The sequence below is a fragment of the Scyliorhinus torazame genome, chromosome 16 (genome assembly GCF_047496885.1).
Source record: "Scyliorhinus torazame isolate Kashiwa2021f chromosome 16, sScyTor2.1, whole genome shotgun sequence".
NCBI lineage: Eukaryota > Metazoa > Chordata > Chondrichthyes > Carcharhiniformes > Scyliorhinidae > Scyliorhinus > Scyliorhinus torazame.
Genome location: NC_092722.1, coordinates 136,078,404 through 136,096,925, shown reverse-complemented (window position 1 = coordinate 136,096,925; position 18,522 = coordinate 136,078,404). Strand labels below are relative to the sequence as shown.

Here is an 18,522-nt window from a genome sequence, read left to right as displayed (position 1 = left end):
CCAGTCACAATAAAGAACGGCCGTGAACGTTTCCCAAATATGTTTACAAAACCATTTTTTATAACGCATTCTGAAGATGAACGAATGGGGGAGATGGTGAGGAACTGATCTATTCACTATGTGATTGTTATGAGTAATAAGAAACAGGTCTTATTCTGATATTTGCCCATTTGAATTATACATGGGGATTCATTCCAATTATGCCCTCTGAGCAATGCTCAAGATATGCAATCTCTTCTCATGAGATTTCTTAAAAATAAAAGTCAGCAGCAACAGCCTCTCATTCTAATATCTTCTAGTTACTTGGACATCAAGAATTTTATAATGTGCAGTCACACCGCAGAGGTTTTTTTTATTGTATGACAAAGTCATTTGTATTCATTAAACTAACGACAAATACCAATGATGGCTTTCTCTGTTTCTGTTTGTATAATGCAGATACCTTTATGTTTTAGGTCGGGATTGTTTTACACTATTCCACCCTATCTACAATATTCTGGATTTGTGTAACTGCCAGGAATATTTACAAGCAAGTGACAAGAAAGGTCCCTCAGTACCATGATGCAGACCAACCACAACAGTCCCAGCAACCCATGCTGCGGTAAGGATTAAGAACATCAGGTCCTTCTAAGAATCAGCAGCGTGTTATTTGTATTGGTGAAGAAGAGTAGAATGTAAAGGCAGTTCACGGACAATTTGAGGTCTGAGACGCATTTGCTGAGAAGGGCTTTGTTCCATTTCTGTCTGTGTGTTTTCACCCTGCTTTTATTTTAACAATTTCTCCCCATTTATGTGGCCCCCTCCACACTGTGCACCAGCCTCAATAGAGAGGGTGAAATGCCGTCATATTGTGCAAGTACTCATCATTTTTCAGATTGTGTTGCATAAGGGACATCCAAGATGAAGAGCATGATGAATCTCAATCAGGGTTAGTGGGAAAAGGGTAATTATACCAGTGTGTGGAGGAGGAGTGGCTAGAGGTGGAAGCATAGTTGGGGGGAAATGTGGGCAGGGTAGGGAGGGACGTGTCTGAGGAAAGAAGAAAATGAGGAGATAGGGAGAGAGGAAAAGCAGAAAGGGAAATGAATGAGTAATGAGGGGAGGAGAAGCAAGAACGGGAGAAAGAAAATGAGTGGATCGTGGGAAATGGAGGAAGCAGTGAGATCCAGTGAGAGGGCAGGGCGGGCACAGAGTAAAGGGAGACAAATGGAAAAAATACATGGGGTCAGAGGGAAAATGCAGTCAGTGGGGTGGAGTAAGGGTGAGAGGGGAGGGGTGTGGTATTCATGGGGCAAGGAATTGGCAGCCAGCAGTTTGGTTGGAAGAGGAATTGCAGCCAGCAAGGAAATGTATACCAACGGGATCTTGACGTGAGTGGGTAAACACAATTTAAGACTCAATGCTCGGATTCGGAATGATCAGTTTCCTTGCTTGTGTTGAGATGGGGCTGGGTGGCTTCTAGTTCACAAGATTGAAGTGGGGATAATTTCTTATCAGATGGGGAAGGGGTTTTTTGGCTCTGTTTCTCATATTTCTTTCCCACAAGTTTTGCTCAGTTACGCTCTTCTTCAAGATTCCAGTTCGAATATTACTTCAGGAGACCCTTCACTTTCTTTATGGTGGGTGGGGCTTGGGAGATAAAATGTGCTCAGTTATGTCCCGCTGTTTCTCATTGAGTCTCTTTTCAAACATGAATGTCTATTATTTTTGAAGATCCATCAGTGTTCACTTCTCGGGCTTTATTGGTGCAACTCTGATTGCACCCTGGCCCCCTCAGAGTGTCAGTTTGCTCCACCATTTTACAATGTGCCCCGCGTCCAGTGGGGTTTACTTACATATGCTTGCTGATTAATTGGTTTGCTTTATGTTTCAATTCTAAAAGGATCAGTCGATTACAATCACTAAAGCTGATTTATAGCCTGACCAGTATTGGCTGACATTACTAGCCGCTGCCACAAATGCTATTCTGTTTCAGAGATGCATATCTGGATGAGTCCAAGTTGGCAGCTGTGCTGTCACCTAACATTAGCTGGAGCCCCATTTGTTTCACTTTGTTACATAACAGCACCGCTTTGGAACTCTGCCTCCACTCAACATTTTTAAGGTGCAGCTGCAACGTTAAATTCCATTGGATATCGACTTTGGCTCAGATAGAAAGCAGACACTTGCAGCAAATGACTACAACACATAATGCAAAGGTCACCCCTTTGTAATTATCTTGAAAGTCAACTGCCACAAAGTGGTGAGTGTACTTTCGGTCATGAGGCAATTCACCAGATTCTTTGGTCAGGTGAAGACATTTTGCTAGGCTTTAGGGTAATGTCTTTCCCCTTTTGCTAAATTTGAGGACTTTCTTCTGTTCCTCTGCACTTCCTAATTTTTTCATGTTCAAAGTTACTGGGGAATTTTTAAAATCTTTTATTCTTGGTGTGAAGCAAAATGGTTCCCAGTGGAGAAGCTTGGGGAAAATATACTGGTACCCATTCAGATTTAATGTGTTAGAATGTTGCTGTTGCCAAGCTATTTTCTTAACTATCTCTCCCTTGATGCAAGTGCCATCGGGCAATATATTGAGGGGATAAGGAAAGTTATATAAAAGAGTTCATTAAAATCATAGCTAATATTTGCACAGAAGTACAGACATGTAGCAAATCATAAACAATGTTGATTTTTAGACTCAATCCATGTGTTCGCATAAATTGCTACTCATATAGCACAGCAAGTAGAGACTTGCGCTTTGTTGGGCAGGTTGACGTGTCTGCAGGTGGGTCAGGAAAGTGGGTGACTTGTTTCCCAGTGCTAGCAAGCAGTTTTTCAAAGGATTCTGAAGACTTGTCTGCAGATTGTTTGCATTTAGGAGGAGTATTGTCAGATTTTTCTATTTCTGGAGAAGCACTTACAGCGTATAGAGCTGCACAGTTGCTTCACAGCTCAAGGGTCCCAGGTTTGATTCTCGGCTTGAGTCACTGTCTATGCGGAGTCTGCATGTTCTCTCCGTGACTGCGCGGGTTTCCTCCGAGTGCTCCGGTTTCCTCCCACAGTCCAAAGATGTGCCGGTTAGGTGGATTGGCTATGTTAAATTGCGCTTATCATTCAAAAAAGGTTAGGTGGGATTATTGGGTTACGGGGTGTGGTGGAGGTGTGGGCTTGGGTGGGGTGCTCTTTCCAAGGGCCGGTGCAGACTCGATGGGCCGAATGGCCTCCTCCTGCACTGTAAATTCTATGATTCCATGAGAAGGAGCATCGTGGCCTTCTGCTCCTTGAACATCACTTCCATCTCCTGGTGCCGCCACAGAGTCACCTTCTGGTTTTACCGCTGGTGTGGCACAATCTTTCACTTCTGCTGCTGGTGTGGCACCGCTTTCAGGTTTTATTGTTTTGCACAGTATCACCTTCCCCTGATGATGCTGATGCAGGTCCAGTACCGCCTGCTACCTCTGTGCTGTGGAGCTCACAAACAATTGCCTCATTTGCAGAGTTCACAGGAGTGAGAGTGGATGCACAGAATCCAGAAGCCAGCACGGACCTGATTTCTTATTTTGACAGATGATTCATCAGTAGAGCAAGGTAACAGCCACATAATATAAGCCTTAGGAATATGTACCAGGGCATGCACAATGTTGGAGCTCCAAGGAGTGATTATGGGAAAAGAGGCCCTCCTGTGCCTTGTTCATGTAGTCTCCCACCCTTACCATTTGCATTTAATGTGTTGTGAATTTTTACAGGTGCATAGAACTATCCAACACATAAGTTCCTTTCTTGTACTGCATGTTGGTTCTTGCTTTTTTGTTTAGTTTTGGCGTCAGTTCACATTACATATTAATGATTTGGAGGAGGGACCTAAATGTAGTATCTCCAAATTTGCAGATGATACAAAAGTTGAGTGGGAGGGTGAGCTGTGAGGAGGATGCAGAGATGCGTCAGTGGGATTTGGACAGGCTGAGTGAATGGGCATATGCATGGCAGATGCAGCATAATGTGGATAAATGTGAAGTTATCCACTTTCGCAGCAAAAATAGGAAGGCAGATTGTTATTTGAATGTGTGGAAATTGAGAGAGGTGGATACACACAAAACCTTGGTGTCCTTGTGCATCAGTCACTGAAAGGAAACGTGCAGGTACAGCACGCAGTAGAGAAGGTAAATGGCACGTTGGCGTTCATGGCGAGAGGATTTGAGTATAAGAACAGGGATTGTATAGGACATTGGTGAGCCTACACCTGGAGTGTTGTGTGCAGTTTTGGTGTCCTTATCTGAGGAAGAATGGTCTTGCTATGGGGGAAGTAAGTGAAGGTTTACCAAGCTGATTCCTGGAATAGCGGTACTGTCATATGAGGAGATTATATTCATTGCAGTTTAGAAGAGTGAGAAGGGATCTCATAGAAATTTATAAAATTGTAACAGGATTAGACAAGGTAGATTCAGAAAGAACGTTCCCAATGATGGGGGAGTCCAGAACTCGCAGAGTTCAAAGTCTGAGAACACGTACTAACAGATTCAAAAACAGCTTCTTTCCCACTGGTATCAGGGTTCTGAATGACCCTCTTATGGACTAATCTGATATCTTCAAACATCTTCTCTACTGAGTAGTACTGCACTCTTGTATGCCTGTGACTATGTATTTACATTGTGTATTTGTATATCCCCTATGTTTCTTTTTATATGTGGAATGATCTAGTATGGCAGGGGGCTGGGAACCAGAACACCAGCTTAGAAGGTGTAACAACTGAAGGGGAGATAGAGAACAAAAATAAGGGAACAACATCACCCTGTCTGCTCAAACGCAATGGTTTGAAGTGTATTTTTTTCAATGCCAGAAGTATAGCGGGTAAGACAGATGAACTTAGAGCACTTATTGGTACTTGGAATTATAATGTTGTGGCTATCACAGAAACATGGTTAAAGGAAGGGCAGGATTGGCAGCTGAACATTGGAGGATATAAATGCTTTAGGAGAGATAGAGGGGGATGTAAAAGGGGTGAGGGAGTAGCATTACTGGTAAAGGAGAATATTATAGCCGTACTGTGGGAGGACACCTCGGAGGGCTCATAGTTAGGCAATCTGGAGGAGGTATTGGGTCTTTTAAAAGATATTAAGGTAGATAAGTCTCCTGGGCCGGATGGGATTTACCCCAGAAAGCAGACGGAATGCTTGCCTTCATTGGACGAGGCATCAAGTATAAAAACTGGCAAGTCATGCTACAGTTGTATAGAACCTTGGTAAGGCCGCACTTGGAATATTGCACACAATTCTGGTTGCCACACTGCATGAAGGATGTGGAGGCTATGGAGAGGGTGCAGAGGAGGTTTACCAGGAGGGTGCCTGGTCTGGAGGGTGTTAGCTAGTGGAGAGCATGAATCGACTCGGACTGTTTTCATTAGAAAGACGGAGGTCGAGGTATGACCTGATAGAAGTCTACAAGATTATGAGGAGCATGGATAGAGTGGTTGGGCAGGCACTCTTTCTCAGGGTGGAGAGGTCAGTCACCAGGGGGCATAGGTTTAAGGGCCATGGAGCAACGTTTAGAGGAGAGGTGCACGGCAGGTTTTTTTACGAAGAGGGTGGTGAGTGCCTGGAACGCGTTGCCAGGGGAGGTTGTGGAAGCAGATACATTAACGGCATTAAAAAGGCATCTTGACAATCACATGGATAGGATGGGTATAGAGGGATACGGTACAGGAAGTGCTGAGTGTTTTGGCAAAAGTTGGTATCGTGAGCGGTACAGGCTTGGAGGGTCGAAGGGGCTGTTCCTGTCCTGTATTGTTCTTTGATCTGTCTGGACTGTACACAGAACAATACTTTTCACTATACCTCAGTGCAAGTGACAATAAAACAAATACAATGCAATACAATACAAAACTATGGGTCATAGTTTGAGGATGAGGGCTGTTGCTACTTTATTATCGAACCACAAGCAGCGAGTATGTTTCTTATATTGACCAAATGACCACACAACCAGTATGTTAGGTCAAAAGACAGTTTATTATTAAACACAAGGGGCTTTTCACAGTAACTTCATTGGAGCCTACTTGTGACAATAAGCGATTATTATTATTATTATCTCTCTGTGCAATGATACACGCGGCTACGTTCTAAGCTACACCTATCAACTAAGATGACCTTTACTTAATTTCTGGATGACCGGCTCTGTGCAGGTAGATAAGACCTTTATCTGAGTCTCCACGTGTGTTGGCTGGAAATCATCAGGTTCGTCTCAGCTGCGGCTCATCTCTTTCAGGTAGCGATCGCAGGTCTTGAACTTGGCTGGTCGTTATGCTGCGATTGGTGTGGGCACAGGCCGGTCCCAAAAGAGACTGATCCCTACTGCGCAGGGCTTCTTATCCTGCTTCTCTATCGCGCCCTTTTGGGCGGGGTTAACCCCGGATCTAATGGATCGATAGGGTCTCGATCATTCTGATCGATACTGGCAAATTAGGGGAGGGTACCTCGATGGCTGGGTGGGTCCTAGTCATTATTGTTCCAAGTGTTTAGGCCTTTCCAAATAGGGGGAGGTGGCACTGGGGAGTCTGCTACTGTTGCTAATTTGAGTCTATTGTCCTGGGGAAATCGGTGACTGACCTTTAACAGGTGCAAGTTTTAATTCGGTCTGGTTTTCCTTTGCTCAATACACAGAGTCTGTGTCCCGACTTGACCATAATTCCCTTTATCCTTTGCGGGCGGCCATTTTAGATAGCCACAGGGGTAAACCTTTTCGGACTGAGGTGAGGAGGTATTTCTTCACCTAGAGAGTGGTGAATCTGTGGAATTCGTTATCACAATAGGTAGTTGAGGCCAAAATATTATGTAATTTAAAGAAGGAGTTAGTTACAGCACTTGGGACGAAAGGGATCATGGAATATGGGGAAAGGCAGAATCAGGGTATTGAATTGTTGATCAGCGATGATCATAATGAATGGTGGAGCAGGCTCAAAGGGCCGAATGGCCTCCTCCTGCTTCTATTTTCTATGTATGTTCTATGTAATTTCTCACTTGCTCTTATGTGGGAGAGGGAAACTGTCGTACTAGTACCATGCCAAAATTTTAGTCCATGGGAAGAAATTTCCATTCCTCATCTTTTTGAAAATGTTGCAATATTTGCAGTAAACAAACCAGACATACACCATCATGCTATCTGAGTTGCAGGATGTGTTTTATCTAGCACTGATATTCGTGGCTGATCCCTCCGAATCCCTTTCATGAACCACAACCTTGTGAGTGTCAAATTTCACAGTCGCTTTCACAGAAAGTTGAAGAAGCAGCCAAAACATTAATGGCTGAGACTTATCATTCCTTTAAATTTCATAAATCGCTCAGTCCACTGCTATTCTTCCTCTCGTTCACACACAGGCAAATCCTCAAAGAAATATTGGAGGCATTCATTGTACAAAACAAACTGTAAAAGGAGAAAAGTGCTTGTACCAACTCTTAAATAATTTGAGTTGTCCATGTGGACCAGACTGTTAATAGTGTTGTGGTCATCTCTGAGTATCTGAAATCTGAGCTCAGTATCTCTTTTTTAGATTCATGAATATTGGAGTATTGGTTTTCATCCGATCTAGCGTCTTTTTACTAGTGATGGGGAACAAAGCAATTCGAAAGATTGCTATGCCATTCGCAACCTTCATACAGAGCTTGCGTTTAGCAGGTCCCTCTTTGCACACTCTCCTCTGCCAAAAGCACCCACTACTCCGGACTGTCCCAGAGGGCAAAAGATTATCAAAAGATAATCAAGGATTCCTTTAATCTAAGCACCTTTTTAAACGTTTCCCTGTTTACCTCAACAAAAGAGTGCAGGGAGCACATGGATTTATTTACCAGTGCAATAAAACCCTCCATTCATCTGCCTATGGTACTTTCCTTTTCTCTCTTGCCTATCAAACATCCTCCACTTCACTCCAACCACAGCTCACTTGGTCGAGTACAGATTAATTATGGAAAGGCAGATGTTATTTTTTAAAGGCATAACGTGTTTAACTTATTTGATTGAGTTGTTTGATGAGGTCGTGGAGAGGATTGGTGAGGGTAATGACGTTGATGTGGTGTATGGTGTACATGACGCCCAAAAGGCATTTAACAAAGTGCCACAGAAGAGACTTGCCAGCAAAGTTGAATCCATAGAATAAGAAGGAAATCACGGATATAAAGTTGGCTCTTTTTTCGACGAAGCTTCTTAGAAAGAGCAGGTGCAGGGGCAGCAATCAGACAGAGCATGTGTTCTTTATTGGAAGCTCTTCAGAACAAAGAAATAGCCTCTTTTTAAAAACCACTGTTAGAAAGAACATCTGCTCAAAAGAGGAAGCACTTCATAATGGACCGCGAAGAGCTATAAAAACAAACAATGTGAATCCCTCCTTTGAAATAGACCGGACCTGTCCATCAAGTGGTTTGTAAAAGGTAATGGACCATGAAATTGAATGTAAACAATGCAATTCAAAGCTTTTAGGCTTCTCAGCATGCCCAGAGGCTTGAAAAAAGTTAAACAGGAATAAAAAGGAAACAGGAACAGGAATTAAAATGAAATTGACTGTTAAAAAAGCACTTGCAAGATTTCCAACAAATCCAAAGGAACACTTTTGCCTTCAGCTGACACATCTTTGAACTTGACCTACTGGGAGAGTCTTCAAAGCGTTACAAGATTACAAGACTTTTAACGACAACTTGACATGCTGACAGTTTCATGATTTTCAAAGCTACAAAAAGATGATGTGCCACATGGCCCCAACCCGGGAAAGGCCCCCCGACCAAAGCCTTTCCAGCACAGCCCAACCCCCCCATCCCCATTTCCCTGAAGTAAGTGTAAAGAGGACACCCACCCCCTTGCCCCTTTCAGAGTCCACGGCACAGCTTGGCACTGCCAAGGAGCATAGACCTGAAGTGGAGGACTGAGGGAGAGGCCAGGGGGAAAGGGGACCTGGATGGGGGATTGCTGAACAGGGCCACTGCAAGGAGGACTGAAGGGGGTGGCATTTGGCGAGCCCATGACAGTTTGTCGCCTGGGCGATGCATGCCTTGCCCGTGATCGGAGTGCCCCTTGCCAGTGATTTGTGGTGGTGCCCTTGCAAGGGATTCGGGGATGGGTGTCAGAGGTTGCAAGATTATTCTGAGATCTGGGTACTCTGAGGACTGGGCACTCTGAGGCCTAACCCTCAGCAGGGTTAGGCCTCAGCCCTCTCAAGGCCAACGCAAAACCCGCCCTTCTCCAAAAAAGGTTAAAAGTCCCATTGAATACCACCGGAGCAGCAAGGCAAGGCCTGGTGCAACAAGGAACACTCCAGTTTTCCCGCTGGCAGCAGCAACTAGAGCGAATTCGGGACAATCTTGCCCATTGTGTCCAATTATGGATGGGGCATTTCAAAAAGGATGTGAACATTTTTGAGGGTGAAGAAAAGATTCACGAGAATGGTTCCAGTGATGGAGGACTTCAGATAACAGAAAACCAGATGACACCTAAAGATGATTCGCAAAAGAACCAATAGGCGCTATCTAACGGTTTCACGAGTTTATTGTTCTGCTGACCTTTTGTTAACATTAGAAGATGAGAAAAATAGTTCCGAATGTGGATTGATTCAAGTATGAAGCCATCGAGGTGACAATGTGGAGGAGATGAATACTAAGTGGTAAAACAACAAAATAAATTGAATTTTTAAAAAGCATTCAGGAGTATGTGGGTAAAAGAAATGATAGGAGAGTTTCCTTCTGTCAATTTAGATAAAAGAAGGTCACAAATTAGGTTTTGCCAGACAAAATTAGAGTCTAGGATGTGACTAGGGACAGGGCTATGTACGATACAATACTCTTAAAGCAATTCATGTTAGCATCAAAAGCTAGGTAAAGTCACCTCAACAACTTTACAAAAGCTGCTAACTTGTGAAAGCTCTGATTTAGAACCTTTTATGTGGTCAAGTCATTATGTGGACGTGAAACTTAATCAACAAGTATGCCCAACATTGCTTGAATCATATCAAGAGGGAAAACATATGAAATAAACACCTGAAGGACTTTAGTCCTCTCCTTTTCCAGTATTGTTGATTATGAGTTCCTGCTGTACACACAAGTTAGCTGCAAAGCAAACCAGTGCCTGCATTTCAATTGTCAAAAAGTAATTAATTGGTTATGAAGTTTTTCTTGTTTTTTTTCTTCTTTTTCTTAATTAATTCATGCAACTTGTATATCACTAGCAAGGTCTGTGTTTATAGTCCATCTTTACTGGTTCTTGATAAGGTGATGGTGAGCTGCCTTCTTGATCCACTGTAGTCCTTGTGTTTTAGGTACACCCACAATGCTGTTAAGGAGGGAATTCCAGGATTTTGTGACAGTGACAGGAATACCAAGCCAGGGTGGTGTGTGACTTGGAAGGGAACATGCAGGTGGTGGGTGTTCCCACTGTCCTATAAGTATTGGAGGTCATGTGAGAAAGTGATGAGGCAGCTACAGCAAAGGTCACATGGCGGGAGTGCAGGAATCAGTTATTCCTGGGATCACGTGCACAGCACAAGTGCTAAATGTAGCTGTTGACTTTAACATTAAACTTCTTTTGTTCAAAGACAGTGATTTAAGGAACCCACGACATTTTACAGGAAGGGTCTGTTGAAGGAGCCTTGGCAGGTTGTTTGTAGATGGTACTGAGCTGGTGGAGCAAGTGAAAGTTTAAAGCGGTGGATGTGGTATTTTGAAATATCCTGAGGATGTGAAAGGCATGTGAAATTGCACTTAGAAATGGATATGAGTAGGCAGCATGGTGGCGCAGTGGGTTAGCCCTACTGCCTCACGGCACCGAGGTCACAGGTTCGATCCCGGCTCTGGGTCACTGTCTGTGTGGAGTTTGTACAGCCTCCCCGTGTTTGTGGGGATTCCGTCCTCACAACCCAAAGATGTGCAGGCTAGGTGGATTGGCCACGCTAAATTGCCCCTTAATTGGAAAAAATTAATTGGGTGCTCTAAATTTTTTTTTTCAAAAGAAGTGGATATGAGTAAAACTTTACTGAAAACTGGGGTGGGATTCTCCGGTCCCCCAGCTGCCACTTTCTAATAAGAACATAATAACTAGGAGCAGGAGTATGTCATCTGGCCCCTCGAGCCTGCTCCGCAATTCAATAAGATCATGGCTGATCTTTTTGTGGACTCAGCTCCACTTACCCGCCCGCTCACCATAACCCTTAGTTCCTTTACTGTTCAAAAATCTATCTATCTTTGCCTTAAAAACATTCAACGAAGCAACCTCAACTGCTTCACTGGGCAGTGAATTCCACAGATTCTTAACCCTTTGGGTGGAGACGTTCCTCCTCAACTCAGTCCTAAATCTACCACCCCTTACTTTGATGCTATGCCCCCCCCCCCAATTTCTAGATTCACTCGCCAGTGGAAACAACCTCCCTGCTTCTCTTATCTATTCCCTTCATAATTTTTTATGTTTCTGTAAGATCCCCCCTCGTTCTTCTAAGACCAATGAGTATAGTCTCAATCTACTCAGTCTTCTCAACTCCAGAATCAACCTCGTGAATCTCCTCTGCACACCCTCCAGTGCCAGTACATCCTCTCTCAAGTAAGGAGACCAAAACTATGCACAGTACTCCAGGTGTGGCCTCACCAGCATCCTGTACAGCTGCAACATGACCTCCCTGTTATTAAACTCCATCCCTCTAGCATTGAAGGACAAAATTCCATTTGCCTTCTTAATTACCTGCCGCACCTGCAACCCAATCTTTTGCAATTCATGCACAAGGACACCCAGGTTCCTCTGCACAGCAGCCTGCTGCAAATTTTACCATTTCAATAATAATCCATTTTGCTGTTATTCCTACCAAAATGGATGACCTCACATTCACCAACATTGTATTCCATCTGTCAGACCCTTGCCCACTCACTTAAACTATCTACATTCCTCTGGAGACGTCCCGCTGATTGTCAAGGGGATTTTCCATTGAAGCCACCTCCGCGCCGCCGGGCAACCGTCGGGGGAGGGTGCACTGCCAGCGGGAAACAGAAATCGCAACAGCCAAAGAATTCCATCCCTGCTTTCTCTTTTCCATTTGAAAATGAATTAATGATTTTATATTTTTGAAACAGAAAATGATCTTTTAGTGGTGAGGGATTAATTAATTTTCCTATTTCAGAAAATTACCTAATAAGAAATAATGAATGCTGTCTTAGTTACTTACAGATCACTATCATCTGGATGGTACAAAGCTAATTAAAGTTGTACAAATGCATTCCAAATGACAGTGCCCTTCCCTGAACATGCCAGCTGGCAGTGCAGTATCCATTTTTCGGTTAAATATTTTTGCATTCTAGATAATACACTTATGTACTTTACTGGCTTTTCTTTTATTCAGAGATATTTTGATTTTGAACAATCCAACCAGACATTCTGTTCTTTAAAAATAATTATTTTACATTCAACTCCTGACTACTTATTCAGTCCTCTCAGGATCCTATTTGCACAGATGCAGTGTACCCCTCCCAATTCATAGGGACAATTTCATCCAACTCCAAGTCTCCCAATTCACACACGTTTGAGCCCATTTAATTTCTGCCTGATATTCTTATTTCAAACTTGCCGACTCCTGGTTCATACAGCCACTCTTCTCTCTCTTAGTCCCTTAATTCAATCATGTATACCTCTCTCTCTTTCCAACATAGGTCCTCCTTCAACTTCATTCATGCTGGGTCTCTTTCTCCTCCTTCATCCGATTCAAACAAACAGGAAAGCTCCCACCCTGTCCGTTCACGGTGGTCTTCTCTATTCCTCTCACCTCCAAACCACCACCTGTGCAGTTTAAGCTGTCACTCTCGCCCTGTTAATGAGTAACAATAGCATTTATCCCCACTCCCTCAGTTAATGTTTCAACTCACTTTCTTCCTCTTCCACTGAGAAGAGCATGAGCTTACTGCTGCGATTCAGTGTTTCCACGGTAATCTGATTTGCATGTTGCAGATAAGGCCGGCCTCTACTCAGATAGTGGCATTTTGGTGCCATAATTAACATGGTGCAAGCTGCAACCAGAGGAATGTGGCTGTGGAGACTGATCACAGTGTGAGTCGGTCAGCATGGGGACAGGTTTGTAATTGATGGTGACTTCATTCCCGATGATTGTTTCCTTAAATGACGCATCTTTTAAAAGTGAATTATATAGATGTGACTGTGGTAGTCACCACTGATGTATATATTGATATAGGTGCTTTACAGTAAGGCTCCTGTACTACAGGTACGGGGTAGATCCCTGCCAAAGCGACCGGGGATCCTCATTCATGAGCGATGAGCTGCGGCAGTACCTGCTCAACAAGGGCATTGCCTTGAGCAGGACAACCAGCTACAACCCCAGGGGAAACGGGCAGTGGAAAGGGAGAATGGGACGGTCTGAAGGCCCTTTGGTCCAGAAATCTCCCGGCCTCCCGCTGGTAGGAGGTCCTCCCCGACGCATTTCACTCCACTCGGTCATTTCACTCCACTCGTGCTCCTGTGCACCTCGACGAATGAAACTCCCCATGAACGTCTCCTTGCCTTCCCCAGGACATCCACCTCCGGGATTTCGCTCCCAACATGGCTTGCAGCTCCGGGACCCGTTCTCCTCCATAGACACATTCGACTCCACAAGGCGGACCCGTTGGTTGAGAGGGTACAGCTACTTCACGCCAACCCGCAGTACGCCTGACGGCCGCCAAGACACAGTCTCCCTCAGCGACCTGGCAATAGCTCTCCCCTCAGTGTGCTCCCTTCCCTCAGCGTGCTCCCGCACCACAGCGTGCTCCCTCCCCTAGGAGTGCTCTCTCCCCTCGGGGTGCTCTCTCCCCTCGGGGTGCTCTCTCCCCTAGGGGTGCACCCTCCCCTCAGCGTGCATCCTCCCCTCAGTGTTCACCCTCCCCTCAGCCTTCCCTCTCCATCAGCGTGCTCCCTCCCTCAGCCTGCCCTCTCCTTCAGCATTCATCCTTCCCTCAGTGTGCACCCACCCCTCAGTGTGCACCCTCCCCTCAGCGTGCACCCTCCCCTCAGCATGCACCACCCCTCAGTGTGCACCCTCCCCTCAGCGTGCACCCTCCCCTCAGCGTGCACCCTCCCCTCAGCATGCACCCTCCCCTCAGCGTGCACCCTCCCCTCAGCGTGCACACTCCCGTCAGCGTGCACCCTCACCTCGGCGTGCACCCTCACCTCGGTGTGCACCCTCCCCTCGGTGTGCACCCTCCCATCAGTGTGCACCCTCCCATCAATGTGCACCCTCCTCTCAGTGTGCACCCTCCCCTCAGTGTGCACCCTCCCCTCAGAGTGCCCTCTCCCTTAGCATGCACCCTCCCCTCAGCATGCATCCTCCCCTCAAAGTGCCCTCTCCCCTCAGTGTGCACCCTCCCCTCAGCCAGCCCTCTCCCCTCAGTGTGCACCCTCCCCTCAGCCTGCCCTCTCCCCTCAGTGTGCACCCTCCCCTCAGAGTGCCTTCTCCCTGAGCATGCACCCTCCCCTCAGCATGCACCCTCCCCTTAGTGTGCACCCTCCCCTCAGACTGCACCCTCTCCTCAGTGTGCACCCTCTCCTCAGTGTGCACCCTCTCCTCACAATGGGCCAATTACTGAATTCACAGGTATGCTTATCCAGTCCTTTCATTAGTGGATGTGATCTTGGCCATTGCAAGCTTTAAGTAGGAATTCCTGTGAGAACAGATCGTCCAATATCATGCTGCATCAAATTCACTCGCATTAAGAAAGCCCAACATAATGCTGCAGAGCAGGGTCATTGGTGGGCAGTGGATTGCTGAGAAGTGTCGGGTGGAATAGAGAGATAAAATGAATGGGTGAGGGGGGATATACATGAATAGCAATGAAGGGAACGGAGCTGTGAAGGAAAGGATGGAAGAGGCTGAAGCTGGGAACAGAAGGAAAGGAGAATCTGGGTGTAGAGTATGGGAGAGCCAGGAGAATGGCAGCGTGAATTGATAGATTTTCGAGTCTGTGAGTGCCAATATGAACCTGGTGAAAAAGAGTGTGAGCCTGAACTGAGGAGCAGGACAAAGAGCATAAATTGATACATGCAAGAAATTAATAACTGTCCTTTAAACACAGCCTGGTGTGTTTTACATTTATATTATATATAATGCTCCAAGGATGGATTGTGGGCCTGAAAATAAATTAGATATATATCTGTGCCCACATGTTGGCTGGGATGCAGTGCGTTCTAATATATGTGCATGTAAGCTTTGACCTGCTTTCACATAGGTTGAACTAAAATTGGCAATAAATAGAGAAAATAGTTCATTTGCCAGTCACACAACATTAGGCACTACAGCTCTCTGCTGTTGGTGTGAAATTTGAGTCATTTGTTGGTCTTTCTTCAGTGTTCTTCAATAGCAATAAATATTCTAATAGCATGCCCTGGTCGAACTGTGTTTGGCTGGAATCCAATCTCGTAGTCTCAAACAGTCAGATACAGTTTAAGTGCATCCTTGTATAATGAGCTGACAACCCTGCGTTGTGCTTCAAGGATATAACTTTCTGACCCAGATGAGAGGCTGCTCCTATCCAAGCAGGTGACAAGTCGAGGATAGAGGTTGACCTTTGTTTTCCTCAGATTAATGTCTGTATTTCCCCGTTTGATTAAAATATCGATCAAGTAAAAGGCTCCAGTTTCATACAGGAGAAACAAAAGCAATTTATTACGTTTGAACACTAACTAATCATCTGTTTTCCATGTTCTAAAGGAGATAGGAATTCAATCCTCTTGCAGAGCTGTAAATGCAGAGTGATCACTTCTGTACAGTCAAGGACTGCTAACTCTTAAGCTGAACTGGCTGTTAAATGTAACCTGCTTGCAGTTGGGTGACTCCCAAGGATACTAAAGGTTATTAATTTATTAACTGCAGATTTTAGAGTAGATATCACTGAATGTGGTGTAAGTATTGACCTGCCAATTCGATCAGTGCTTCGTCACTAAAGTCAGTGGATTTTTGTACAATTCTACTAAATAACAGTAAAAGCACCACTTGGTATCATTTTCATGTGTATGTGTAGAGAATTAACATGGGCTTCATTTTATACTGCAGCAAAGGACTCCACTGAATCCCATGAAAGCCCAGTTTCAATTCCCAGAGTGTGCAGAGTCAGCAAACCCGGCAGGGGAGTGCGAAACTTTTTAAATGCCTGGACAACACAAGCCCTGAAAAAAAGATAAATATTGCAGTGGTCAGAAATTGCCATTTAAATCGCAGCCCAGAAACCTGGGGTGGAATTCTCTGACCCCCCCCCCCGCCGGGTTCAGGCCTGGATCGGCAGCTGGGGCGGCGGAGGCCACTCCAGTGCCGCCCTAGCCCCCTGTGGGCTGCAGAATGGTGTCCCGGAACGGGCGCCGACGCCAAAGTAAAACGCTCCCATTTTTACTCCGCCGTCGGCACTTGGCCGCCAGTTGGGAGTATCCCGCCCCTGATTCCCAACAGCAGCAGAACACAAGGAGCGTGATTCTCTGAGTCTCCGCGCCAAAATCGTGGTCCCCGGAGAATCTCCATGAATCGCGCGCGCGGTTTACGCGGCGCAGGTAGGGGGCCATTGACAGTGGCGATTCTCCGAGGATAACTGGCCGAGTTCCCGACGGCGTGGTTCTAACCACGTTTTGCCTGTCGGGAATGGCCGCTGGCAGCTGCGGACACAGTCCGCTGTCGCCCTGGTGGGGGCGGCGGGACCGTTCACCAGGGGGGCGGGGGGGGGGGGGCCTCACAGACAGCCAGGCAGGCGATCGGGCGGCAGATGTGCGTGATCGCGGGGGGACCTACATTACTGGTGCTACTCCGCGGGCTGAGTCCGCCATGGCGCACGGGGCGGCCGCCGCAGGGCCCCGGATCAGAAGTGCAGGGCCCCGTATCCGCAGACAGAGCTGCGAGAAGCACTCCGGGATCCTGCTATCCCCATGCAAATTGGTGAGTCACTCTGGATTTTCTTAAGGGCGCTGGCGTGGGAACATAGCCCTATTTTTGGAGAATCACACCCATGGCGTCCAAACTCACTCTAAACAAAGTTAAAAAATGATTTGCGACTGAATGGGAAAATTCAGCAGAAGACAGGAATCGATGCGACCTAACATCCAAGAGCATTGTGCTGACGTGGGGACGATGCTGACCAGTTGACCCAGGCAGCCATTGTTGGAAAAATATAAATGCTGTGATTGAAAACACCATTACTGCGGAAGCGCGCCAAAGCCAGCAAACGTTGGAAAACCCCTTGTGAAGAAGTGTGCAGTGGTGCCACCTTGGATTTTTTTTTAAAAACCTCTTAAAGCTGAAACTGCAATTAAAAAATTTTAAATCTAGATATGGGGCGGGGGGGGGTCCCAGCGTGACGGAGTAGCGTGAACCATTCCGGCGTAGGGCCGCCCCGATCCGCACCTTCAGAGGCTAGGCCTGCCCCCGAGTGGTTGACTCCCCGCCGGCCGGCGGGATAGGGACTTGACGCCACATCAATCGGCGCCGAAGGGCCTCAACTGGCCAGCGCGAGTCGGCGCATGCGCACCAGTGTGTGCTGGCGTCATCCCCGCGCATGCGCAGGGGGATTCACTTCCGCTCCGGGAATGGCGGATGACCACAGCCTCCGGTGCGGAAGGAATAAATCGGATCGGTGGGACCCGACCACGGGCCTTCGGCCCATCATGGGCCGGAGAATCCGGACAGCCCCAGGGCTCAGTGCCGGACCCTGCCATTCTCCGAGGCGGACGGCGCGACTCACGCCGGGCCGGGTTTTGGGGGGTGGGAGAATTGGGAGGACAGCGGGGGGCGGGATTCCCGCCCCAGAAATCCACTCTTCCATACCAATTTCAATCCAAGGCCCAGGTCAATCACAAAATTGGGGACTCTGGAGAAAGGAATTTATTTGATACATGATTCCTTTAGGTCTGGATGAAAAGATAGAAGCTAAATATGTTAACACACTGCTTTATTCGGTAGGCTCAATAGACAACAATATAATAGCTGGGCAAGGAATCAATGAATTTGACGTTTTAAAATTATTCCGTCTTTATTTTAAGCTCAGAAGTAACAAAAATCTTTAATGGGCTAAATTTAATAAAGGCGTCCAACAGCCAGGAGAACATGTCAACTCCTTCATTAATGAGCTGTGCAAAATGACTGAAGGCTGTGATTACGGTGACCTAAAGTCTGAGCTAATCAGTGATAGAATAGTTGTAGAGTGACAAATGACACACTCTCATAGAACAGTACAGCACAGTAAAGGCCCGTCGGCCCACGATGTTGTGCCAACCATTTATCCTAATCTAAGATCAACCTAACCTACACCCCTTCAATTTACTGCCGTCCACGTGCCTGTCCAAGAGTCGCTTAAATGTCCCTAATGACTCTGACTGCACCACCTCTGCTGGCAGTGCATTCCACGCACCCACCACTCTCTGTGTAAAGAACCTGCCTCTGACATCTCCCCTATACCTTCCTCCAATCACCTTAAAATTATGTCTCATCACGACAGTCATTTCCGCCCTGGGGAAAAGTCTCTGGCTATCCACTCTATCCATGCCTCTCATCACCTTGCACACCTCTATCAT

General features: G+C 46.2%; 1 protein-coding gene across 1 annotated transcript in view; it reads left to right on the top strand.

The window, feature by feature from the left end:
- Positions 1-18,522, top strand: part of adgra1b (adhesion G protein-coupled receptor A1b) — an 827,468-nt gene that overhangs the window by 793,781 nt on the left and 15,165 nt on the right. The window contains exon 17 of the mRNA XM_072479133.1: positions 456-601. Coding sequence (XP_072335234.1) covers positions 456-601 — 146 coding nt within the window. The remainder of the gene's footprint in view (positions 1-455; positions 602-18,522) is intronic.